Here is a 26,616-nt window from a genome sequence, read left to right on the forward strand (position 1 = left end):
GGACATTAATGTGCTCAAAAGAGTGTCCTTTGTCCTTCAAATAGAGGTACACAGCTGATTCCAGCCCCCAGGTGTTACTCCTTCTGAGCTGGGCCATCCTCCTGTGTAGTGGCAGTTTGGTCTCTCCAATGTATAGTTCAGGACACTCTTCGCTGCATGGAATGGCATATATTACATTGCTCTTCTTCTGTTTTGGTATCCGGTATTTGGGGTGGACGAGTCTCTGTCTCAGTGTCATCCCCAGGAAACTCAGACCCAATTCACACCTCCACCAGGTGGACCACTCTTAACAACCCACTCTATGGGGGTAGGAGGGACTGTTAAAAAGGTGTGATGGTTACATCTACCCACACCTCCCCCTTCCTTTGTTTTACTCAACGAGCCTAATTGGGACAGGTGTGAACTGAAGCTAACCTGGAGGATAAAATTATGGTCTCTAACAACATTCCTCAGACTGATGAAGCTGTTTGGATGAGCAGTGAAACGTATCTACCTAACAACAAAGAAGTCCAGTTGTCATGACTCAACTACCAGGTTATTGAAGGTAACAACTCTAAACTTGGACATCTTCAGGGCCAAGGGTTTATCCTTTTACCACCCCTGGATGAGTGCAGTGGACTGTGTAGTGTAGCAATTCATCTCTGTCTGGTAGGGCAGATTAACAAATATAGGAATAGAAATAGGAAACAAAATGAGAAGGATACAATGTAATATAATTCACCATGTGATTTGGTGTAGTCATTTTGATATTTGAGTTTGTGTGTTGAGTATTTTGTCTATTGCACAATTTCTACTCTGTTAGCGGAGACAGGAGACATAAATTGGCAGATAATAGGTGTTTATTTTCGTTTCCACATCCCAACCATTGGTGCTTTTACTCTAGGTTTTTTTTATACTTATTTTACAGCTCTGTTGTTGCAAATAAATGCTAATAGAATGCATATAGTAAATAGTATACATAATAAAAAATGTAAGTTCAAATATTGGAAATATACAGTAGATAAATAAATCTAAATAAAAAAAATTACTTAGTGAGATGCCAGCAAATATGAAGCTTACAAAGATATAATTCTTTATTCTAACAAACACAAAGTTATGATATGCATACTTTTCAGATTGTGATAAAATAAGGCATGAGCATTTGGATTAAACCATCTTTGTTGGTGATGCTGTGTGAAACCTTTTAAACATTATTTAGCACAAAATGGGGAAAATTCTAAGAGAGAGGTGTGTCATTTTTCAGCCCACTAATTAAAATGATGTATTTCCTTTTTATTTGTAGACATCAGAACAGCTTCTGTGGCCCAAATGCATATCTCTGGGCGGTCTGGTAGCAATAAAGTGACCTGCTATTCACCTGGGTTGAAATGGCATCTTACATAGGTCTGTTGTCTTCTGTTTCACCAATTACTGTAGGTGGACTGACAAAAAATGCAGGATTACTTTATTAGCATAGCTTTAAACATTGGCCAGAAGAAATTATTCTGTGAGAACCTTTTGCAAGACAGTTGGAATCAGGACAACACTCAAGCACTACTGTATTTTTCCACTTCATCACCCGAATAGTAAACCAACACACCAGAAGTATGTCTAGACAAATTAGTTATATTACACACCAAATATATACATCTGTTTCAAGCAGAAGAACTAAACATAATAATAAACATATAACATGTACACCTTGTATCACTTGCCCAGATATTTACAGTCCTATAAGTTCTTACTGCGATCCGTGGTTATGAGTCCCAAGGTGCAATGAGTAATTTAGTTAAAAAAAAAAAAAAAAAAAGAGAACACCTTTTTGAACTGCTTACCAGAAAAGGATAATGCATTGCAGTCCTACCACCAGTGTCCAGATTATTTATGCTGTCTTCTGAGGTGCCCTTCTCCCATGATGAGCATAAAAGGACAGGACTGGTAGAAATGCTTACTGCCAGCCCTGTATCTGATGGCAGTGCCATGCAGTTAAAAAACGGTTTTCATGCTGCTTGAGATATTATGTACAGTATGTAGAAAAGCCAAAAAGTCCCACTGTATTCTTCTCTTGTGGGTTTTATATGCAGTGTCTGCAATCACAAACAATTCCCATAAGCCCCTCCACATCCATGCAATTCTTATTTAAAGCCACAGACTACATATTTACAACCCAATAATCAGTACCATTGTAGCGGATGGCCAGGGCCTTTACCTGACCAGGATGCCTTTATACTGAAAGGACCAGGGAAGAAAACATGCACAGGGCATTACTTCCCCAGGAGTGCTAGATGGCAGCCCCCCTGGGTTGCTCCATGGGAGTTGGTGTTCGGTACAGCCCTGTTGTATTCCATGGGTCCTGCCAGGGGATGCTACAGTGGCTGCAGAGCCCTACCTCGTTGTGTTTCTGGACTTGTGCCTCGTGTTTGTCTGTGTTGGGTTTGCCACAAGAAAATAAAATGCAGGTTCCTGCCTTGCAGATGGCCAGGAATCCTGTCAACTACGCCATGTGTGGCCTGCAGGGAGCGTTCAGCTCCCCTACACCCAACACAGACACAAGTTCAGCACACCATGCGGCTTTTATTTAGCTGTGGGAAACACTTTCCAAATATTTCCCACCTAAACAGCACAGTACACAAGAACAATGAAATAAAGCACACAGCAATTCTCTTTCTTCTTTTCTCTGTCTCTCCTTCATCCCTATCATCCTCCAGCAAGCTTCGTCTCTCTTCCTGCAAATTCTGGCTCCTGCCGCAATGGCAGCTGGCTTCTTTTATGTTGCACCCAGGAGTACTTCCGCTACTTTTGGTGGGGCCTGAGAGCACTTCTGGGTGAGATGGAAGCCCAACAAGGTAGGGCTCTGCAGCTTCTGCAGCACCCCTTGGCAGCACCCACGGAACCTAACCGGGCTGTGCCGAACTCCAACTCCCATGGAGCCCGTTGAGAATCCACAATGTCGTAGCAACCCAGGGGGGCTGCCATCTAGTGCTCCAGGGGAGGTAATGCCCTGTGCGTGTTCTCTCCACCGGTTCTTCCAGTATAAAGACATCAAGGCTAGGTAAGGACCCTGGCTGTCTGCCACACCCTCAGTATTGATAATAACGCATACCTAACATTAAATAGGACATACTAAACAAAAAGAAAACACCATATTCAACAATGCTACAAACTTACATGAGAGTTCTTTGTGAAATTCCTGGTGAATGTTACGTAGGATAGCCTACATACAAGCCATTCTTGGTGACTGGCTCTCTAAACTGGAACTGAAGATCAGAAGTGTAGGGATATCAAGGGCTGCCAATGGAAGTTCTATGGTTGCTAGCTCTTGGGTTTTGATCCAAGGGAGTAGTTTTGCTACCTCCTGCCAGTGACCCTCTTTAGCTTAGAGTTAGTAGGTGAGTTTGGGCAAGGACTACACTAACAAGCATGTAGTGTAGCCAGAAACAGATATATAGAGGTGTGATAAAGAGAGATGATTGGAGGCGAATTACAGATTGTCATTTGTATTTGGAGTGGCAGGAAAATGACCAAGCTACTGCACCTAATAGTGAAGAGGCTGAAACGATGTAGTCAGGCTGAGAGACGCAGCAGGTTTTTTCTATATTGGCTTATTTGATATTTAGTGTACTCCCTGTGATTATGCTTGACTTCTGTGCTTTGTGTAGTTCAAGACTACATTTGACTTTGTACGCATTGTTAAGTGTTAGGGTGACAAACCACCATTATCAGTAAAACTGCCTGAAATTATCAGTTTACTAATGATAGGCCTATGAGAGTGAAGTCATCAAGAATTGCTCATCTTGCACTAGTGTATTGAAAACACATTTTGTCACCAACAGTAATTTTATTCATGCTGTATAAAAGAGAAAAGTTTGAAATTCTGCATTTCATAACCTTTGCTTTGTTTCTGAAAGACCCCGTTTACTCTTTTTGCTTTAATAGGGAAAGATAAATATTTGGTTGCTAGCATTCTTTTGTCTCTGGTGCTTTGTAGCATCACCTCTTTGTCACAATCATGAAGATGTCTCGCTATGAATACTCTTGATTTTTGAAAACCTACAATGATAGGTTTTGTCAGTCTCTGAACTTCTATTAAAACTGCCCTCCAGTATTTAAGTTATGTGAGGGATATTTATTTCACCTTCCACAGAGCTTGAAATTCAGTTCGGGGTTGTGTGTATCCCGCAAAAAGTTAGTAATTCCCATATATTCATATTTTTAATGTGAAGACTACATATTTGCTTGGTAAACACTCTTTCTTACAAGAATAGTCAACATCATTTTTTTAAATCGCTATTTTATAATTATGCCAAATTTGTTATTTGTTATTTGTTACATTGTTTACATTTTGTTAAGGTCATATGCATTGGATGTCACCTTCCTGTTCCCATTGCTCTTGACCGGAAAATGCAGTTCTGGAATACGGTAATCGGCTCCTTAGCAGAGTTGCACAAGTGAGCAGCTGTAGTCCAGGGCACAGGGCTTTTGGCGCCTTTTGTTTAAACTTCCCTTTGTAATTCAGACTATCTAACAGGATTAGTTTTACACAAGGAGATATCTTAAAATAATAATTACAAGAGGACCTCTGTAATTTTTAAGTTGTACTTGTATGGGATTTTTACACCAGAAGGTGGTGTAAAGTCTGTGCTTGAAATGGAGTAGTGACACACCAGTAGTCTGCACTGGCATTTCCCCATTCCCTGTAGTTAATGGCTGTGTACCGTTAGTTCAGAGCTCATTAACAACGTCTTATTTACAAGACCAAAATGTGCATTCACCCCTCCAAGAGGGATGGCCTTGTACCCACCGCTTTTCTATAGAAATTATGTGTGTTAGGGATGAAGGGGAAAAAATCAATTCATTTACAAATCACAGTCCCGAAGTTTGGTGATTATTGAATTGCCAGGCTGATTAAATAATAATTTTTTAAATGTAAAAAAAAAGTTCACATTCCATTTAGCAAAATGTAAATATGTGTGCAAATACATATAAACCAGTGTTTCCCAAACTCGGTCCTGAGAACACCCTGTGGCTGCAGGTTTTTGTTCCAACCAGCTTCTGTTTTTAATTGGACCCCTGGGCTAATTAAGTGATGTGTTATTTCCCAAGTTCTGTGTTTTGGGAACAAAATAGAAATTAGAAAACTAAGCTTGCTAAAAAAAAAATTAAAATGTACCAAGGAGTTATATAAGAATAATGTTTTTTTTTTTTTTCTTTTTAACAGTATTTTCATCTTGATTTTCATTCTACTTTTTAAGGTGTTCTAATTGTTTAATTAATCCATCATTGACTAATTAGTGGGTCTGATGCTAAAGTAGTTGCAGCCTTTGATTATTTAGTGTTGTTTGCCTGGGTGTCTGCTCTGCTCGTTTTAAATTGTCATTAATAAGATTAAACAAAGTGGGAAAATTGCAAAGAGAAAAGGCAAAATATAATGAAATCAACAAAAGAGAGTTAAGCATTTAAATCTATAGCAAAAGCAGAAACATTTATAAATGTCTTATAAATGTAAAAATCATGCTGCTATGCTTTACTGAATGTTGAATAAAAGAAAAATTAAATGAGCTTAGTGCTATCAGGTGTTGTCACTGATTAGGAATCTGGTTGGAACAAAAACCTGCAGCCACAGTGGGTCCCCAGGACCAAGTTTGGGAAACACTGGTATAAACCATACTACAGTATGTAATTAAATACCACACACAGTTAAATATGAGTTGCATACAACCGGCATTTGCTGTTGCCATGATAACAGTTTATTGATGTAGTTATTGTAATCAGAATGCAAAGTACATACATTTATTTATGCTGCTACAATACTGTCCATACGTGGTTGCTGCACACACACATTTTGCTGATGGAATGTGCACTCTGAAAACAGTGGAAAGCAAGAATATGAGTGGTCAAGGTTGTCATCAGATTTATGTGGCGCTATCACAATTTAAATCTAAAGCCTGGACTCGCTTTGGATTTCACAAAGTAACTGGAAATGTTGAGATGACTACAGCCACATGAAAAATTTGCCATAATATGGTCAAGTATTGTTAAAATACTACTAATATGTGTGCAAAACCCATTTGACACCCTCCAAAGTTAAACTCTGATGGTGCCATGCCCACAGCAATGCCAAGTAACCAGCAAACTCTGGACACAACTTTAAATTAATTTCCCAGCAGCTGTGATAAGGTAATGCTGAAAAATGAAGTCAATTGCATATTTTATTTGCAAGGACCTTAATCCTTACATTGCGGAATGCATGATTTCATAACATGATTCATACCCTACAGCCATGGAATGTTATTCCATGTTAAGGCTTTTTCTTATACACAGCAATTCCTTAAATATACCATGAGGCTAAATCGGAATTAAAACAGTCACTTTGTAAAGCAGGGACAGTTGCCCTAACATGTGATCCATGGACTTCAAGTGCCAAATTTTATGTTACAGTAACATCACATCATATAACTGAAGAATGATGCTTATCCTCTTATGTCCTACAAGCCTTGGCAGTGCATGAAAGTGCATGGGGCTAACATGGCTATGCTACTTCGTAATGTCACTGAGCAATGAGGAATTGAAGTAAAACAGCCAGTGTAAGTCGTGGGTAATAAGGCAAATATGCTTGTTGCAATTTCTTAATTTATCTGCTATGAGCACACATTAAACATAGAGTTACTGAGTTTTTCCACAGAAGCACCCAAGGTCTATAAGCTTTGCAGCAAAAGCAGAAATTTTTGGATCTTCCATAGAATAGACTTATTATCGATGTTTCAACCTGAAAGAACATTGCACATGATATGGCACTGCCAGTATGAAATTTCTTAATTCCATACATTTGTACTGTTATGGATACAGTTATGAAGTTTACTTCTTGACTTAATAAAAACATTTTAAAAATATATTTTTATATTTATGTTTCATATGTTTAATTGTATTACTCATAAAGAAAATGTCAAATTGGACAGAAATTCACATTTCAATAAAAAATCAGCAATAAATCACAATATTGAATCGCAATACATAGACAATCGCATTACTATAAGAAACTGCAGCACATATTGAGTTGACAGGCAAAAGTTGTGATATCAAATCAAGAGGTCTTTGCCAATTCCCACCTCTAGTGTATATCAGTGCACTTTCTGGCCCTTAAGGAGATATAACTCCCCCATTATTCAGCATGCACAAAAAGGAGTACAAAAAAGTTCTTTATTTTCCACTTCAACCACTGGGTAAATATTGCTGGAGGACCTCTGTAATTTTAGTCCCATTTGAATCGCTCAAATGACAGATTTACTGGCCTGTCCATTTACAGAGGACTAATCTAACCTGGAGTTATTTTTTACGGACTTTTTATACAAGGTGTCTCTGTAATTTTTACCGACATGAATACGCAGGTCGTGAAAAGATACTGACATGAGCGCTTTAGACTAAAATTGCAGAGGTTTTCCAAGAGTAATTACTTTACTGCACCTCCTGGTGTAAGACCAATCCCTTCCAAATAGGGCTGAAACTAAACTTTGTTAAACTGCAGGCCCAAAACAGGCTGTATTTTTCTGCACCAGTAATGCAGAAATTCAGGAAACTGACTTGGATTGTTTAGTGAATTAGTATGCGGGTTCATTCTTTTTTATTTGACAAGCCAACAGCTGACAGGTTGTGGCTGTGTTGAGGAATTAAAAAAACACACAATCATACTCTTTTAAATGCTTATAGTGGGGTGACTGTCTTTAACCCTGAATCTGAAAAGTAAAAATCAGTGACACATACAAACAAATTACAGACTATGCTCATGGATAATGAGCATTATGAAAATCAACTGTAGAAGGCTGCTGCCTCTCTAACCTTGACAAGAAGGACAATCAAGCAGAAAAATGAGTACTTTGTAAGACACCTTTATCTATTATGCCACAATTCAGTTTTACATTCATCTTATGGTCTTCAAGAAATGTCATTTGGTTTTGGCAACAGTTCATGGTAACCCGAAAGCAAATATGTTCACTGGCAAACTATTAATAGTTATTGTTCTTCTCAAACCCGTTTACTCTAGTTAAAAAAAGCAGAGAGGCACAAGCAGAACATGCAAACTCTATATAGACAATCAGGTGCTGGACTTGAACCTAGTATGCTGGATCAGTAAAATGGTAGTGCTAATCGGTCTGCACTACTCTGCAACCTAAGCTAAAACTGAACTAAATATCTGAAATTTCATAAGTTAACATTCATAATTACAGGTTTATTTTGACTTCTCAGCTTCTGTTAAAGCTGCAGAAAATTATACTCTAACAGGAAAACAGTAGAGTATTGATGAAAAAATACTGTCTGTTTTGCATTCTGTAGTTTTTTTTTAATTGCTCTACTGATGCAGTCTTTTCTCGGTAAGTCTTGGCTAAAACATCAATAGAAATATCTACATGCAAAATTAAAATATTATTTAAAGTTAAAATTGCAGTAATAAGTTATTTGAATGACTGATAACTTTATGTACTGAACATTGGTTATCTATTTCATAAACTACTGTAAAGATCAGAAAGAATTAATTGAAACATTAAAAAAATGCCTGAAATATTAAAATTAAAGTACTTTTTAAACTGTGGGCTTTTGAATCCCTCCTCCAGCACACTTTCACTTCATCCTAGAGTCTGAAATTCCATTTTGTGTTAAATTCCTAACCCTTAAATTCAAAAATGAATTTCAAGTCCTGTTCGAGTTGTGGTTCCAAAAATATGAAGAGATCTATACAGTTTATGAACTAGGTTCATAAAATGGTGAAAGTCTACTTTAAAAAACTTTGTCTTCTACTGTTGTTTTTCAGATGTGGTAATAGTGTTTCTACAAATAGCCCTGAAATAAACCAAATAACGCAATTTATTTATAACATAAAGATAATACGGATTCATCTCTATATACAGGTAAAATTCCGTTACAACGAACTGCCAGGGACCTAAAAAATATTTCATTGTAATGAAAATTTAATTGTAATGAGATTCTGTATTTGTCACTATAGTGCTTTTCTTTCACTTGCGTTCAGGCATTTGGAATTTCTATAGCTTCTTTTGAGTTAATTTTCATCTCCTCCTGTCTACAAGTTATGCTGACGAGAATTTTTCTTGGCATTTCCTTGCGATAATACACTTTCAGGGTGCGAATGATGCCCAAATCCAATGGCTGAAGCACTGCTGTGCAACTGGGTGGGAAGAATTCAACGCGAACATTATCTAAATGTAGAAGTATGTTGTGGGCAGGGCGGCACGGTGGCGCAGTGGTAGCGCTGCTGCCTCGCAGTTAGGAGACCCGGGTTCGCTTCCCGGGTCCACCCTGCGTGGAGTTTGCATGTTCTCCCCGTGTCTGCGTGGGTTTCCTCCGGGCGCTCCGGTTTCCTCCCACAGTCCAAAGACATGCAAGTTAGGTAGATTGGCGATTCTAAATTGGCCCTAGTGTGTGCTTGGTGTGTGGGTGTGTTTGTGTGTGTCCTGTGGTGGGTTGGCACCCTGCCCAGGATTGGTTCCCTGCCTTGTGCCCTGTGTTGGCTGGGATTGGCTCCAGCAGACCCCCGTGACCCTGTGTTCGGATTCAGCGGGTTGGAAAATGGATGGATGGATGGATGTTGTGGGCAACACAGTTATCAATCAGAAGCTGAATCATCCTTTTCTTCTTCATATTATGAGGTTTCTGAACTCTTTTGGGATCCCCACCCACCCAACAGGGCGACACGCCGAAGTGCATCCCGAAGCGTGATTGCCGCGTCAGTGAAAGATTGTTTGTCTGTTGTCGGGGCAGGGCAACAGCAGGCTCACAGCGGTGCAGTGAAGCGCCACAGAAGCAAATCATAAAAGATCGGGGTCGCGCTACAAGTCCCTGTCTTGCACCCTAAAACACGAGGCTTAGTCTCAGTACTTTAGCAAAACCAGCTTTATTCAGCTTAAAAAAAAAAACCAGCACAGTTATTTATTGTAGCAGGATCTGCCCCTCTCCTATACATAGACACAGCAATCAGGCAGGGTCATGGCCAGGTTAGTGGCCAAGTAATCCAGTGCCCTGCATTTACAATGTGCCTTGCATCACCCATCAACTTTTTTGTTTGCTTTGGCAGAGAGATGCAGCAGAGCTGTGAGGCTGCTGTTGCTCCGGCAACAGATAAACAGTCTTCCACAGACTCGGTGATCGCACTTCGGGACGGTCTTCGGCTTGTTGTCCAGTTCGGGGAGGTCCCAAGAGAGTTTAGAAACCTCACCTTTTCTTGAATGAGTGCTGCATTAATAGGAATGTTTCTTGAACAAGCATCACTGAACCACATAAAAATGGCTTTTTCGACGTCTTCAAATGCAGCAGTTTGCATACGTTTGCAACTTGAGATTTTTCTTCTTTTTTAATTGGTCTTTGAAGAAAGTTGACAGTATCGATGGCGAAATTCCGAATTCACTGGCAACATCTTTTTTCATTTTGCCGCAATCGAGAGCTGCAAAAATGTAAAGTTTTTTTTCTTTTTTCTAATATGAACTGTTAACGTTTTTTAGTGTCTGCTGTTTCTATAGGAGGGTGACAATAAGTTAAATTCCAAAGGATGTTTTTCAAATGTTGACGAGCAATAAGCAAAAGGTATCACTGAAAACCACCAAAACAAACAGTACGAGGAAAGTTCAAAGAAAGAAAAAAAAATTACAATGTTTCTGTTTTTTGGATCGCTGTGCACAACTGAGCTGCGACCACAGAACTAACTACTCTGCAGATGATTCATTCACACATTTCAAGGTGTTTTGGGCACTTCGTTGTAATGAAAGTATCTGCTGAATGTATTTCTATAAATTCGTGTCATTTGGGGACACTGTCGGGACCATAAAAATACTTCGTTGTAATGAAAATTTCATTGTAAAGATATTCGTTGTAACGGAATTTTACCTGTATATAAAATCCATCTTCTATCTGTCTGTCTGTATATCTGTCCACTTTTCATGAGAGAAGTACTTAACGGATTTAGATCAAGTTTTTTTCTATAATTTGCTTGAACATTCCCGTTGATTTTGTGACTTCTCTCATTGTGCTATGTATCATACTTCACTTGTGGTACCGATTTATTTGCGTGAATCCAAGTGACACGCTGTAGGCTGAGGGGCGGGGCCATCCTCACTGACGCACCAGCCTCAGGGCATGTACATTACCTCCGCTTAGCTAGCGAACGAGAGAACTACTTAACGGATTTAGATCAGGTCTTTTTCTATGATTTGCTTGAACATTCCAGTTGATTTTGCAACTTCTCTCATCTCACTATGAATCATAGTTTGCTTGCAGAACTATATTTGCTCTAATCTGAGACCGAGGCTGCGGGCCCATAGGAGGGGGAAGCATGATGTCAGGAGTGGGGAGGCAAGCAGGGCCCTCCTCACTGTCCTGTTTCACTGCTACGCAGGCGGAGCCACGGGGGACAGCTAGTGCAAATAAAAATATATAAATGTATACAGATATACAGACAAATGATAATAGCAAACAACAGTATAGTATAGTATAGTTGAACTTTCTTCTCTTCTGTACCATTAGTCACCTACTTTAAGAAATCTGATCCTTAAGTTCTTTATCAAGTTTTAAGGTTTCTAAAGTTCTAAAGTTTGATTTGCTCACAGCTAGTTTACACTGGTTTACCCCCTACATGCAGTTCGTGTGTGTGTGAGTGATACTGCTCTGAATTTTCTACTGGATTTAGGGTGAAAAATCTATAACAGCTAACTTATCCTTCACAAACATATTTATTTTCAGTTACAGTGAAACCAATACCATATCAGCTGGCTTTATCCTAACTACTAAGTTACACTTAATAGTTATCTCAATCAAAGTTGGTATACATATGATTTGGTGTAGGCAATGTTTTGTTCCTTTCTTGTTTTTGCTCTCTGGCACACATAGAAAGATTTTCAGCGTGCTTTTCTTTCTTTGTTCAGGAGATCTTCTCCTTCTTCACATTGGAAGCACCTTCCAGTTGAGGGTGGCACTGCAGTTTTCTCTTTGAGGTTTTACACACACAGTGTCCTCTTCTGCTAGCAAAGTTTACATCTGCTGGGCAACTGGTGATCAGTCATCTCCCGTCTTTATCAAAGACAAATGTGAGGCTTTTATATTCAGTCTCTCTCTTATTCATGTACTTAGTACTCCTTAGCAAAGCTTGGACTAATGGCACTCTCATCTAAATTCATTACACACAAGTCTTTCACTCTTACAGTCCATCACCAGGTTATCCTTCATAGTTAAAGGGATTACTCCAACCTTTGTTCCAATCACGCCCTAGGCAACAGGGTCCCTGCTATAGACCGCAGAAATTACAGCCAGGTAAAAGCAGTGTGTAGAGAGAGTATAGATCTAGTGTTTGCAATGGTTTTTAAAGGAAGGAGTAGACATTTTACCATTGGTTTCTTGGGTGCACACAAGCCCAAACCTTTGGTTGACAATTGGTGAAGTGTTTTTGTCACTGAGTTATGGACCTTTGCCCCACAACAAGTATTTAGATGGCTCATTGAGGAGACATCTCTGGAAGTCACTTTGTGATTGATCATTTTATCAGATAAGGCCTAGAAGTTGTATTCTAAAGAGGCCTTATGGAGAAAAAACTGACACGTGCTGAAATTAAGAGTGTTTGGCAGCTGCTTTTTAAACAAAGGACATGTGTGCCAAGACATAGCAAAATACATCATGCCAGTCTGTCCTACAGTATCCTGCTTTAAAAAAAGCATGTTGTCAAAACATTTTGCTTCCTCTTTCTTTGCAATTTTGATGATCCATGGGTTGCTTCTTCCGTGATTTTTTTGTATCTTTACTTTTTCCTCAGATTATCCAGTCAAACAGGAAATATACCTCTTGGTTACTTTTGTAATTCATTTTGCTCCGGTGCTCCTCAGACTGTTATCCCATGAGTTTATGTTTTAAGACATTCTTTGATGCATTCTTTAAGGCAGTTTTAAGATTATGCTATTATTTTCAATTAAATTGTCACTTACAATGTTACAAGTTTAGCACTGATGCAGTTTAGCAGTGATGTTGACAGCTGCAGTGAAGTTGTTAATGTAAGTTCTTACTTCAAGTTTTGTATCCCAATGATCATTAAGCGCTGATTTACACAATATCATTGTATCTCTTTCATCAAATGTCCGATTATGGTTACAGTGTCAATGTTGGTTCAGTGTTTTATGGGTGATGGTTTATTTTGGATACACCCATAACACTGCTACTTGTGCAGTTGCCTGCAGGAATTAATACAGACATTAATACAGAGACATTTGCACCCACTACAAGCCTCGTTCATCTCTTAAATCTTCAGCCTTATCCCAATTAATCATCTGAACCGCAGTTCAGAGTCAACTTTTGTCACTTGTAGTCAACTTTTTGTCACTTACCTACAGTACTTGCTTTAAATCAGGAGTTGGGAAAACTCTGTCCCGTGGGTCAACTGTGGCTCAAAATTTTTTTGGTATTAGCCTGTGTTTGTGTCATTTCTTCTTTGCCTTTCTCCACAATAGCACAATGTCACATACTGTAATTTACTTTCTCTTTATTGCTGTGTTTTTTTTGTGGTCATTGTTGCTGTAAAAAATGAGTTACATTTGAATGCCCCATTACAGTGAACTGCTCACCTAGCGAATATAGCTTATTTGTGTAGATATTATAGGCATAGTGCATACTGCTAGATTTCTGTCATGTCAAAGAAAAGAAAGATTAAAGCACAGTGTTGGAAATTTCAAGAAAAATGGTCAGAAAAATACTTTCATGTTCCCTGGAAACAAAAATGTAATTTGTCTGATCTGCCAAGAAACTATTGTAGTAGTTAAATAGTACAACATCAAAAAGCATTTTGCGACGAAACATTTTAGCAAAGTTTTCAGAAAAGACGGGAGACAGGAAGAGGGAAAAATTTGAACAACTAACAAATACCAAACTCTATTTAGAAGAAAACATAAAGTATCCCAGCTTATTTCTGTGTCAGGCAAGCCCTTCTTAAGCAGTTACATGCAAGAGACTGAGGAGGAGGAGGTATGCCCAGAGAAACGAGACTTGTTCCAGTCGGTGAGTTTATCTGCAAGAACAGTTAAAAGACAAGTGAAAGAAATGGCAGACAATCTCTTGCAGCAGCTCAAAAGAAAAGCACAGGGATTTGTTAATTATCTTATTGCCTTTGAGAGTACTGACATAATGGTCACAGCACAACTGCTGGTGTTTTTACAGGGCTTAGATGAATCGTTCAGAATTACTGATTAGCTAGCTACACTGCATGGTTTGAAAGGCAATGTAAAGGGAGATGGATTATTCCTATGTGTATGGGAGAACTTAAAATGTGTTAAAAAAGTTTTTTGTCATGTGCACAGTAAGGAAACATGTTTCCCTGTACAATGAAATTCTTTCTTTGCTGTCCACACCAAATGACAAAACCAGCGTATAAAGATAAACATAAATAATAAGTAGCAGATAGATAATAAGTAACAGAGGCAGCATAAAGTATAAAAGCAGAATAGAAATGTAAAGTACAGTGTGCAGGTAAGTGTGTGATGGACAAGTCAAATACAGTTACAGTTATGTGAGGTAGATAGAATGAGATGAACCATGGTTATAAACTCCAGTCAGTTATTTTGGAGTCTAATGGTCTTGGGAAAGAAAGAGTTCTTTAGCCTGGACGTCCTGCATTTCATACTTTTATACCTCCTGCCTGAGGGTAGAAGTGTGAACAGTTCGTGTTGGGGGTGGGTGGGGTCCCTGAGGATCAAGGCAGTTCTCCTGCGGACTCTGCAGTTGTAGATGCTCTGCAAGGAGGGCAGTAGGGTCCTGGTGATCTTCTCATCTGTCTTTACCACTCTCTGCCCTCGTTTGCAGTCCATAGTAGTAGTGTTACCGTACCACACGGTGATGCAGCTGGTCAAGATGCTCTCAACAATGCAGCTGTAAAAGTTGACGAGGATCTTGTTTGACATACCAAACTTTCCCACCTCCTCAGAAAGTACAGCCGCTGTTGAGCCCTCTTGACCAGCTGTGTGGTGTTAAGTGTCCAAGTGAGGTCCTCACTGATGTAGACGCCCAGGTATTTAATGCTGCTCACCTTCTCCACTTCAAGCCCTGAGATGAACAGTGGCTGGTGAGGTCTCCTCTCCTTCCTCATGTCCACTATCATCTCCTTCGTCTTGTCTGTGTTGAGGGTGAGGTTGTTGTCTTCACACCATGGCGCCAGACTGTCCACCTCCCTCCTGTAGGTAGCCTCATCCCCGCCAGTGATGCGTCCAATCACTGCAGTGTCATCTGCAAACTTTAGGATAACGGTATCTTTGTGGGAGGCGACACAGTCATGGGTGAACAGGGTGTAGAGGATGGGGCTGAGGACGCATCCCTGTGGGGTGCCTGTGTTTGTGATAATGGTGGCTGAAATCCTATTACTAGTCCTGAAAGACTGGGGCCTGCCAATCAAAGTCCAGGAACCAGTTACAGAGGGTGGGGTACAGGCCAAGTGCAGACAGTTTACGGGTGAGTTTATGGGGGATAACTGTGTTAAAGGCGGAGCTGTAGTCAACAAAGAGCATCCTGATGTAGGAGTCTTTGTTCTCCAGATGGGAGAGGGAATGATGTAGTATGGCCACAATGGCATCTGAGGTGGATCTGTTGGGCCGGTAGGCATACTGCAGGGGGTCCAGAGTGTTAGGTATGATGGTCTGAATGTGGGCCAGCACCACTCTCTCAAAACACTTCATGATGATTGGAGTGAGTGCTACCGGCCTGTAATCATTCAAGCAGGTGGGTGGGCTTTTTTTAGCAAGGGGACGATGATCGTAGTCTTAAAGCAGGACGGAACAATGTGCTGACTGAGGGAAAGGTTGAAGATGGAGCAGAGAACATCAGCCAGCTCGTTGGCATATGCTTTGAGAGCCCGTCCAGGGATGTTGTCTGGTCCAGCTGCCTTACAGGCGTTGATCTTCCTTAGTGCTTTGTGTACCTGACCTGAAGAGACCATTGGGGGAGGGGAGGGTGATTGTGTGGTCCAGGTGTGTGTGCCTCCACTCTGTGCTTTTGCTGTATGTCTCAAAGCAGGTGTAGAAAGTATTGAGATCATCCGGCAGACTGTCAGTGGAGTTGATTGTGCTGGTGATGGTCCTGTAGTCTGTGATGTGCTGTAGGCCCTGCCACATACGTCCAGAGTCAGCAGTAGAATAGATGCCCTCCAGCTTCTCTCTGTAGTGCCTCTTGGCTGCTGTGATGGCTTTTCTTAGTCCGTACTTTGCAGCTTTGTACTCCGTCTCAGTGCCTGATCTAAATGCAAGAGAGTGGGGATGCAGCATGTGGCGTACCTGACTGTTTTTCCAGGGCTTCTGGTTGGGGAACTTTCTGACTGGTATTGTTGGCACGATGTTGTCAATATAGGTGCTAATGTACCCAGTCACGTACTCGGCATAGTCCTGTATGCTGATAGAAGAGTCCTCTAGAGTGGCTGCAACCTTAAACACATCCCAGTCTATCTGAGCAAAACAGTCCTGCAGGGTGCTCTCAGTCTCTGGGGTCCAAAATATAACTTGCTTAATGATAGGGTTTGTTTGTTTCAGCCTTTGTCTGTAGGCTGAGTACTGAAAGAGAGTGACATGATCTGATTGTCCGAAGTGAGGGGGGGGTGCAGCCCTGTATGCACCGCATATGTTGCTGTAAACTTAATCCAGTGTGTTTTTCTCACGGGTGGGATTGTTCACGTGTTGGTGGTATTTAGGAAGTACAGTCCGTAAATTGCACTGATTAAAGTCGCCAGCTGCAATAAAAACAGCATCGGGATGACCCGTCTCTAAGGCGCCGATGACATCATGGAGTTTGCTGAGTGCTGCCATGGAGTTAGCTCGCGGTGGGATGTAAACAGCGGCCAAAAACACAGCAGTGAATTCCCTCGGTAGATAATGGGGTCAGCATTTCAGCAGTAAAAACTCCCCATCTTGTTAGCAGTGCTTATGAACAGTCCGTACATCTCCACACCATGAGTTGTTAATAAACACAGACACACACCCCCTTTTGACCTTACCGGAGGCTGCGGTGCAATCTCCTCGGTGTACGGAGTGAGTCTCCTCCTGATGAATAATCAGACACAGTGTCTTCATCAAATATTTGACCTTCGTCAATATCTCGTTGGTCAGACACAGGTTCAAGGGATATGACATTCCCTGCAACTGACCCAACAAAAAAGAGGGCTATATGGAACATACCTATGGCACACATGGAGGACAAATATATGCAATGACCATCCTTTACCTGAAATGAAGTGACCACTGCATCCTGCCACTGGTTCTGAGGAGGAGCTTCCCCCTGGAATGCCCTCAGAAACAGGGCGATGGGCATTTTGCTGGAGAGTCAACTCTTCTGCAGGGGTTAGGTCTGGACCGCGTGGACCTCCACCTGTTTTTTGCTTGTCTGCCTTCTTATTAGCTTTAAAATTAACGTTTTTTATATTATATATGATTATTTATATCAACAATTCTTTAAATAGTTATACACCAATATTTACCAGTTTGAAGTCTATTCTTGTACTTCACTTTAACCTGTTCCCATGTTCTCCTTGTGCTCACGTTTGATCTGGAATTATGACATATTAAATAACAATTAATCTGACACATAGGAAATGAAACGCTGCATTCAGTAAGTACAATGCACACTACTTAGCGTTTAATTTGTCGGCCACTTTTTGCCAGCCGTCTTTTCTGGTCTGGGCTGCTTTTGCAGTGTTACCCCTTGTGCATATTAAATCTTGAAATTCTTCATGTCCTTCGAATAAAAGGTCTTGCGCTGCATGTGTAAAAAAAAATGCACCCGTTCTTTCGTCAGCCTATCAAAGACTTGCTGATCATGTTTTGTAGACTCAATGTATATGGGCTTTTCACTCAGAGCGGGCGCGCGCATTCATCTCGTATGATTAGATCCAGCTCGACTAATCTAATACACGGCTGCGTTTGAAAAACCGACCTATCCCAGATGCGTGTCACCGGCATTAACTTATCCAAGATGAGGCACCTGATCTCGGATGATTTAAGCGACGTACGAAAAATACCCCCCACATCTGCCACGGAGGGCGCCATGTTGACAAAAAAGAAAGAAAGAAAACCTCTGGGTCTTGCAGACATAATCACAGTTGTCACATCTACTGTAAATTTAATTCGCTGACGTGCCCTAAATCACCAACAATTTCAAAGTTTATTGGATGAAACTAGTGCACATTACAGTGACATTCCGTATCATACCGAAGTGAGGGGCTGATCAGACGCAGAGTGCTGATGAGATTTTTAAAATTATACTCTGAAATTACCACGTTCATGACAGGAAAAGGAAAGCCGATCAAAGAGATGTACAATTCTGAATGGCTTTGGAAGCTGGTGTTTCTCACCGATCTCACTCAGCATATCAGTGAGCTAAATTCTAGACTATGGGGTCAGGGAAAAACATATATAATTGGTATAGCAGTATCAAGGCATTTGAAATGTGTGTGAAGTTGTTCAAGGAACAGATAACAGAGGGAAAAACTGGAACATTTTCCAGTCTGTGCACAATTTAAAAAAACACATTAGATACATGCTTCCGAGAAGACCTAGTTGTCCAAAAAATTGAATTTTTGTGGGAGCAGTTTGCTCAGAGATTTCAGGATTTTATTGAACTTGCAGATGCCATAAGGCTTTTTGAAAATCCTTTTGACACAGCTGTCAGTTCAGTATTGTCTGCCCTTCAACTGGAGCTCATTGATCTGCAAAAGCCAAATACAAAGAATGTGATCTGAGTACATTTTACAAGGGACTTTCAAGCAAAATTTTACTACTCTGAAAGCAATGGTACATGGTTTTATTACCATATATGTAAGCACATCCACCTGTGAACAGACATTCTCATGTACAAGTTGAGATCCAGTCTTTCTGATGATCATCTGCATGCTAGTCTACAGATTGCTGTCTCCAAATTAACCCCTTAGCAGCTGAGAGGCAAGTACACACATCTCACTAACAGTGTTGTGATGGATCAAGTTTGCTGACTTCTGCTTTAAATGATGTTATCTACACATGATTAGTTGATTTAGTACTTATTTACAGGGGAAGTGTAGATGGACCTAATATAACTGGAATTGTAACCAAGTACATATGCATATCATATTAAGGATGCTTATTAATGCTTTTTAAGAGTATTCTTTGGAAGTTTGTATTTCTGTAATTTTGCATTTATTTAATGCCAACATTTAAAAAAATAATTGTTTTGGCACAAATAAACATAGTAGCTGCAGACATGTTTTTCCCTGCATCTTTTTCTTTGTTATTGTTACTAAATTTGTTGTAGGTTTGTTTGTTTTGTTTTTTTTCAGATTCATTAATTCAAGACGATTAACTGGTATAACTATGTGAATCAACAAAATATTCAGCATTATATTTAAATTACATAATTGCATGTTTAAACTTCTGTTTTATTGATGTGATCTTATTGGTAATGCGTTTCCAAATGAATGACTAAGAATCCCTCAATTCCTCTCTGGTTTCTTCATTTGGATGCATTTGAAACTGCTCTGAGGAAATCTCCAGTGTTTCCCACAGAAATCTGATATAGCAGTGAGGATGCCCCGTTTTTAGGAGGCAAGGTGGAGGAATGGCTAGAAAATGCAACTCTTTTGGTCACATGACCATTTCCACTCTATTTTAATTAAATTTTTATGGTTAATTCATACATATTTTAAATAGTTGCTTAATGGATTTGAGGATAATAACTATTTTGCATAGTGGTAATTGGATTTATTAAAAAAACTAATGAAATTGAACTTTAAGGTTTTTTTATGCTAGTTTTTTTATTCACTTAACAAAAGTGTATCAAGAGTGAAAGAAATCTTTATCTGTTAAGGATTCTGATGTTGTAAAAGGGTCATCTTATTATTATTGCTTAGACTTAGACATAATATCTTGTTACAATTTTTCACGCAGTACAATATAGTATTTCTAAATATTACTTTTCTTAGCTGATTCTCAAAATTCTCAAAAGCATTTTACTTTAGGATGCACTTCATCAAACTTGTATAAAGAAGTGTGGTTATTTTTGGAAAAGTTTTTGTTTATTTTTTAGGACAGTTGTTTTCAACCTTTAGGCTTGGCAAACCCACATTTATGAATTTGATTGCTCCAAAGCACCCAAAAAATATTGTGTTTGATAATTTTTCAAAAGGTATTTTGGATAGTTTTTATGCATGTGTGTGTTTTAATTATGTATACCTAATAAAATACATTTTAATGTCTGAACAATAGTGTAGTTTGGTGTGGAATATAAATCAGAAACCTTAAACATCCATACTTTTAATTTACAAAAAATGTAAAGTTCAGAGCTTGAAATTCATATGTTGTGGAGGGGATTGGGTTCCCCTCAGAGCAACAACAAATGATGGGCTTTTTATTGGCTTTGGAGGAATTTCAGCATGGGGTTATAAACCGTGACATTCTAGTGGACTATCTGATTTATCTTATTATGTGTATATACTAAATTTGATCACTTACAGTTGCTGTCTATTAATTGAAAAATAAGTACAGCATAAAGCTAATACAGGTTGAGTATCCCTGATCTGAAATTTATTTTGGATATTTTTGGAGTTTAGAAAAAATTGCATATAAATAATTAGATATATTGGTGACACGCATACTCAAGTAGGGAAATAAAGCCAAACTAGCTAAATGACAACTCGCACGTATAATAATTCATATCACTGAGCTGTCATTAAAATGCACGTTGATATGACATACATATTAAACCTCAAAAGTGATGAATATGATTTGTAAACTCTATTTCAGTTCCTTTTAAGAGGCCCAGGGCTGCATTTTGTTGCACTGAAGAACTTTTTTGTTTTTTCATCAGGTTAAGTTTCTTCTTGTCATTTCCCAGTGATCTGGCCGACAGGTCAGGAATATCTCAGCCATCCTTCACTCTGTCATGCCAGCTGAGGGGAAGTCATTAACCAGCTGACGAATGCTACATTTTGTTTCCATAGTTTTCATTTTCATTTATAAAACCAACAAAAAAGGGCAATTTGTGGCAGCATCATGTTTTCCTAACATATTAGGAGCAGTTGACAGTACTCATATTGCAAAGAGGTCACTTAGCAAGAGTAAAGCTGCTTTTTTTAACTGTAAGTCATCTGCAATGTCAATATAAGTTTTGAGACGCGTTCATGTACTGTACGCATATTTATGAAATGATTGTTATTATTAAAGATAAACTGTGTAGAAATGTGTGCATGCTGGTTTTATAAATTAGATTTCTTTGGTACATGCATATTTTTACATTGAAATCTAAGCAAAGTTTTAGAAGTAAGACCCCTGGGGTCACAAAAGAGGCTAGAATTGTGCATACACAACTTCCTACACAAATGTTGGGATTTATAAAAGAAAACTTGACGGGAGAGCATGCATATATATACTGTATATGCCAATTCTAACCCATTTGTATGCAACATTTCAGAGAAACTGGGAAATTATGATACCCTTGATCAAGTAAGGAAATATAGTCCAACTAGCTAAATGACAACTTGAGTATAATAATTCATATCACTATGCCTTTATTATAATGTCTGCTGTGCATTGATGTGACAAGTATTACATCTCAGAAGTGATGAATATGATGTACAGACTATATTTTCATTCCCTTTTAAGAAGGCCAGTGCTGTACTTGCAATGAATAACATTTTTGTTGTTTCATTACTTTACAAGTAACCCCGTGATTTGCCAGCGAATTGGAAATCCTAGAATGGCAATCAGTTTCTGTTCCGTCCGATATGTGGATGGATGACATATCATGGAGGGCGGGTGCATCTGGGGAAATGTCATTTAATCCAATAAGCATATCTGTACTAAAGCGGTTTCGTTTTGTGGAGACGTGAGTCTGTTGCCTTCGCTGACACCGACTGCTTGAACAGGTTGTGTTGTTTGGGGGCCACCTACTGACTCTGGGAAGCCGCCGCGTCTGACTGTGGGGCGAGCGAAATATGCACCTCGGTGGGAAGCCGCTGCGTGAAGACATATCATGGAAGGTATATGCGGTGGTGTGGGCGGCTCCTTTCGCAAGCGCGTTGTAGGCGCGCGTGTTGTCACAGCTTCGGTTAGTAAACCTCTGGGGTTTCCGTACTGTAATACAACCTTCGAATCCTCTCGTTTCTTTTTTTGCTCTGTGGCGGGCGGCAGTGCGCGTGCGCCTCGATGTGCCCAGCGCCCTGCGTCCATATCCGGTTTACAACCTTCGGTTAGTAAGATGGATATCAGATACCTGTTGTTACTTCTCAAGAAATTATATCTCAGCCAAACTTTACTCAGTCATGTCCGATTAACCAATCCTTGAGGCACTACGTCCAATTTTCTTATGGTGTGGGTGTACATGTGTGGTGGACTGATTTCTAGCATATAAGTTGATAAATATATTTTTATTTGTAAATTAGACAAAGCAAATATAAAATTAGATAGTGTTTTAGGAAGCATGTTTTATTTCATTGATGAGGAAAAAAAGGTGCTTTGATGTTTTCCTAATCACCTCCCCCACCCCAGTCTTTAGGACGGACACAGAATGTGAAATTTATGGTGAGGGGATGGAGCATCAGACCAGCTTGGAAAAAAGGTGGCTGTGTTTGAATTTAGTCTATAAGCCTTCCACCACAGGAAGGCCATAATCTGACTAAACAAAGCAACTGGGGTATGAGTTGTACCTGAGTATTTTCATTGGTAACTGGCCCAGGATGGCACAGATAAATTCATTCTACATATTTGTCTAAAGTATGGCTGTTTATGATTGGTTCAGAATAGTAAAACATTCTGTACTATGACACCCCACTGGTTTGTGTTTTGTGGTAAGAATGGCATAAGGTGGTCACCTTGCCTTTACCTCTCTCTTTCACCATTTGGCTATGAAGAAAAGACCATGATAAAGACAACTCTGTGTCGGCAACCATATTCAGACAGGCATGTGACCTGTTTCAATACTCCATTTAAATGCCATTAGGTAGCAATGCAGTCTAGACTGAAGGTTAGCCAAGAGCCGCCTATGGATGCAAGATGCACCGCCAGTTATGATGGTGGTTTGTTGTATTAACATAGTATTCTGCTTCTTTAATTTTTTGGGCATTTTATCAACAATACATAATTAAATGTGTAACTTAACTCTTGCTTGTTCCTTACTGTAATTGCCTGAGGATATAGATATAGAAGGGAAGACGGGAGGAAGTGGTAAAGTACCTGATCACAGAGTGGTAAGAATATGGGATTTTAGACATTTTATTAAGGTCTACACAGTAAAGAATATAGAGGGGAAAGTAGGATCACCATAGGGCCTTACATGTTTAAACAACATGCATAAAACATAACATGTTTTTGCCAATATAAAAAGACATTTTGCAGCAGTGTTTGGTTCTCCTAATGTAATCGGAGCAATTTACTCCACTCATATTGCAATAATAGCACCCAGTGAGAATTGTTGCTTTTTTAACCATAGGTAGTCACATTCCATTAATGCACAAGTCGTCTATAATACCAAGAAAGACTGACAGACTTCATGGCACAATGGCCTTGGTCAACCTGTGATTAATTTATTTTGAGGCACAGTAGCTTCGATAGACATGATGATATTGTACATGGTAGCTGGCTTATTGGTAAAGTAACTGGCTGAACCCTCTGTTCTTCATATGGCCTATACTATTCATTGTAACAGCAATCATGTCATTGTAGGTGTCAGGTAATTGCAGCTACCTGCTCAGACACTGGAGCTTTATGCCTTTCTCTGATGTCCAGGATGCAGAGGAGAGGCACTATGATGCTGTTCATGATTTTGCGCTCTCAATTGTGGACTGCAGCCAGATACTCTTGAATGCAGGTTGCAGTGTCCTGAAGGCAGCACTGTAAGTGCATATATATGAAGTTTATTAACCACGTGATTGTGATTTTAAAAAGGTAAATTGCATTAGAATGTGTGTTCACATTGGTTTTTTTTTTTGACATGTGCATATTTTCATGCTTGAATCCATGCAGAGTTTTATACATGAGGCACCTAGACCCATTTTGCTCCGCCCTCACCCCGCACACGGGGTTGATACCTAATGGTTATATGAGTTACAGTGCTTTGTGGCACTTGGTGCTTCAAGGGGGACCAGACACCCTAATTTGTGCCCCCCACAAGCCAACCCAATGCCGAGGTCCACTTTTGAGGCTTACCAGCAACCTTGCTCACAGACTAACAGGCCTCAGCAACAGGAAGATGTTTAATAAAGTGTTTCTCACAGTTCCAGATATGCAGTCCCCTCTGCAGATCCCTGGACAAGTCCTCTGGAGATTGTTTCTCTCTCAGGTCTGGACCAGGGTCACTACAGTTTTATTAGTGAAATGTTCATTATTTAAAACAGTGTGTGCAGTGCATTGACTACATTGTGGGTTGACACTGTTTAGTATGACATTTTGCATCACACTTTTCAGAATTACAGCAATGAGGCTTGAACTGGTTTCTCTGTGTCCCTTCATGAAACAAACTTGGAAAAACATTCTATGTGAACTCACACTGTGTCAAAATGGTGTGCTTGTTAACCCTTTGAAATACATTCATCTTAATTTTCCTTATTTTTATTGTAAATACCTTTTCACACCTGTCAAGTTCTGAGCCCTTGGAGGACATTAGGATGAGCAAAGGATAAATGCTTGGAAAGATCTGATGTGTTGCCACCTTTTTGAGATCGTTTGCACTGTAATACTTTCAGGTTTAACTTTTTCATTGGGCTTATAAGCAAATTTTTGCCATATCTCACTTTGATTGCATTGTTTATGTTCTCCATTTTTTTTTTTTTTATTTTTTTTTTTTAAGACAGTGCTTACATTTAAAAAAAGGCAGCGAAAAGCAATTTCAATCATATTTTTCATATATAAGATTACCAAATTTTGCCTAATGCTGGTATACTGTAGTACCATTTTAAAAATATGGTAGTTTTATACTCACAGCACTGCTGGAGACAGCGCCGTAGTCACTTTTATATTATTTAAATAATAAACATTACTTCGTTTTTAGAAAACGCAGTGAACACTATGAATTTAGTGTTTGCTGATTGTTTTCAGTAATGAAGTATACTGTTTCAGTCACCACTCTAAATGCATCTTGTGCATTTTTGTTAACACTTTATGTTGTATGATTGGAAAGATTTGCACTGTTTCAAAACGTTAAGGAATGTCTGACCAATGTGAAAATTTTGCAACACATTTCATTTTGGAATAATGTGTACCATAGTCAGATGTGTGCGATTTTGGCTCCCCATCCAAGATTTAATTCCTATTTTGCAACCAGTGCAGCGATTCTGAATTGGATGTGCAACTCATTGTGGTTGAATGGACAACTGTGGCCTTGTTCATAAACAAACCGAGAATGAGTGCAAAACTTTAGTGGTTGTGTATGATGCTGTATTAAAAAGTGAATACTCTTGCTGTTCACTAAACAGACAGTTGACTTTTTCTCAACATCGCACTCTCAAAGCATGCACAACTTTGTGTATTTTTATTTCTAATTCTGTAATGGTATCAAAAATTGAAGGCCTTTTTTTGCTGTGAAAGCGTAGCAGGACTCTCCCGCTTTAATAAGTGAAACCATGTGGGGTTTTTATGTACTAGAAGGGATATCAGTAATCTTGCAACAAAATTCAAACCCTGGAAGCACTTCTTGAGGTGTAACTGCAATTGAGACAGCTCCTTTCTTTTTCTTGTATACAGTGCATCTCTCTCTCTTTGCCACTGTTCACAGTTATCACTGTTGTCTCATGTCCCCTGAGTGACACCCAGTAATTCTTCACGTAATGCCACCGGTATGCATACCAAAGGTTGAGAGCCACTATCCTAATGTGCATTTCTTGATTGTCTGCAATAATGTTTATATAGGTATGTTTCTGTTTTTGTCCTTATGTTTTGTTTTGTTTTTTTCTAGTTTTGTTCATGGGGGAGCAATTGCCACAATAGTTGATGCAGTGTCAGGAACATTAGCCACATATGTTGCAGGCTTTGTCATGACTGCCAGCCTGAACCTTGACTACAAGAAGTGAGTTACTTTTTACTACATCAGATGTTTGAATGTATCAGCGTAACAACTTACATCCCTGCATTTTGAGCTTAATTTTAAAGTTAGCAGTTATGCACTTTTCTTACAAATGATACTGATCACAGGTACAAGAAGCTAGGAGCATGAGAAAGCACTGATATTCCATCCTCCTCATGAATGCAGTATTATAGAGTGTATAATCTATAATACATAGATTATACAATCTATCACTATTGACCAATGTTAACAAAGTAATATAGGCTGATGGAAATTAAGCATATTTAAATACTTGAAGCAAAAGTCTCCATGCCTTAAGCACCTACCCTCAATTTCTATCACCAGTGTCACACCTTCAAGCAACCCAGTAATAAAATATTGAAGCCTCAAAATGATGACATAACACACTTAAAATTAAATGGCAAAAATATTTGTATATATACCAAACTAAATTATTAATACCAAACACTCATAAGTATTCCTTGGGGTTAGAATTCTCAAATAATGTATAACAAAGGAATGGAAATATTTAATTTGGCTCAAACTTTCTGACTTGTTCCTGTTTTCATTTCGGGCCCTTTATAATATGCAGTGGAATTCATA

The 26,616-nt window shown here is 39.3% G+C and overlaps 1 protein-coding gene across 1 annotated transcript in view; it reads left to right on the forward strand.

Annotated features, from left to right (window-relative positions):
* them4 (thioesterase superfamily member 4) overlaps positions 1–26,616 on the forward strand; it is a 46,992-nt gene that overhangs the window by 14,129 nt on the left and 6,247 nt on the right. The window contains exon 4 of the mRNA XM_051922262.1: positions 25,906–26,016. Coding sequence (XP_051778222.1) covers positions 25,906–26,016 — 111 coding nt within the window. The remainder of the gene's footprint in view (positions 1–25,905; positions 26,017–26,616) is intronic.

This window comes from Erpetoichthys calabaricus, chromosome 2 (assembly GCF_900747795.2).
Source record: "Erpetoichthys calabaricus chromosome 2, fErpCal1.3, whole genome shotgun sequence".
In the NCBI taxonomy this organism is placed as follows: Eukaryota; Metazoa; Chordata; class Cladistia; order Polypteriformes; family Polypteridae; genus Erpetoichthys; species Erpetoichthys calabaricus.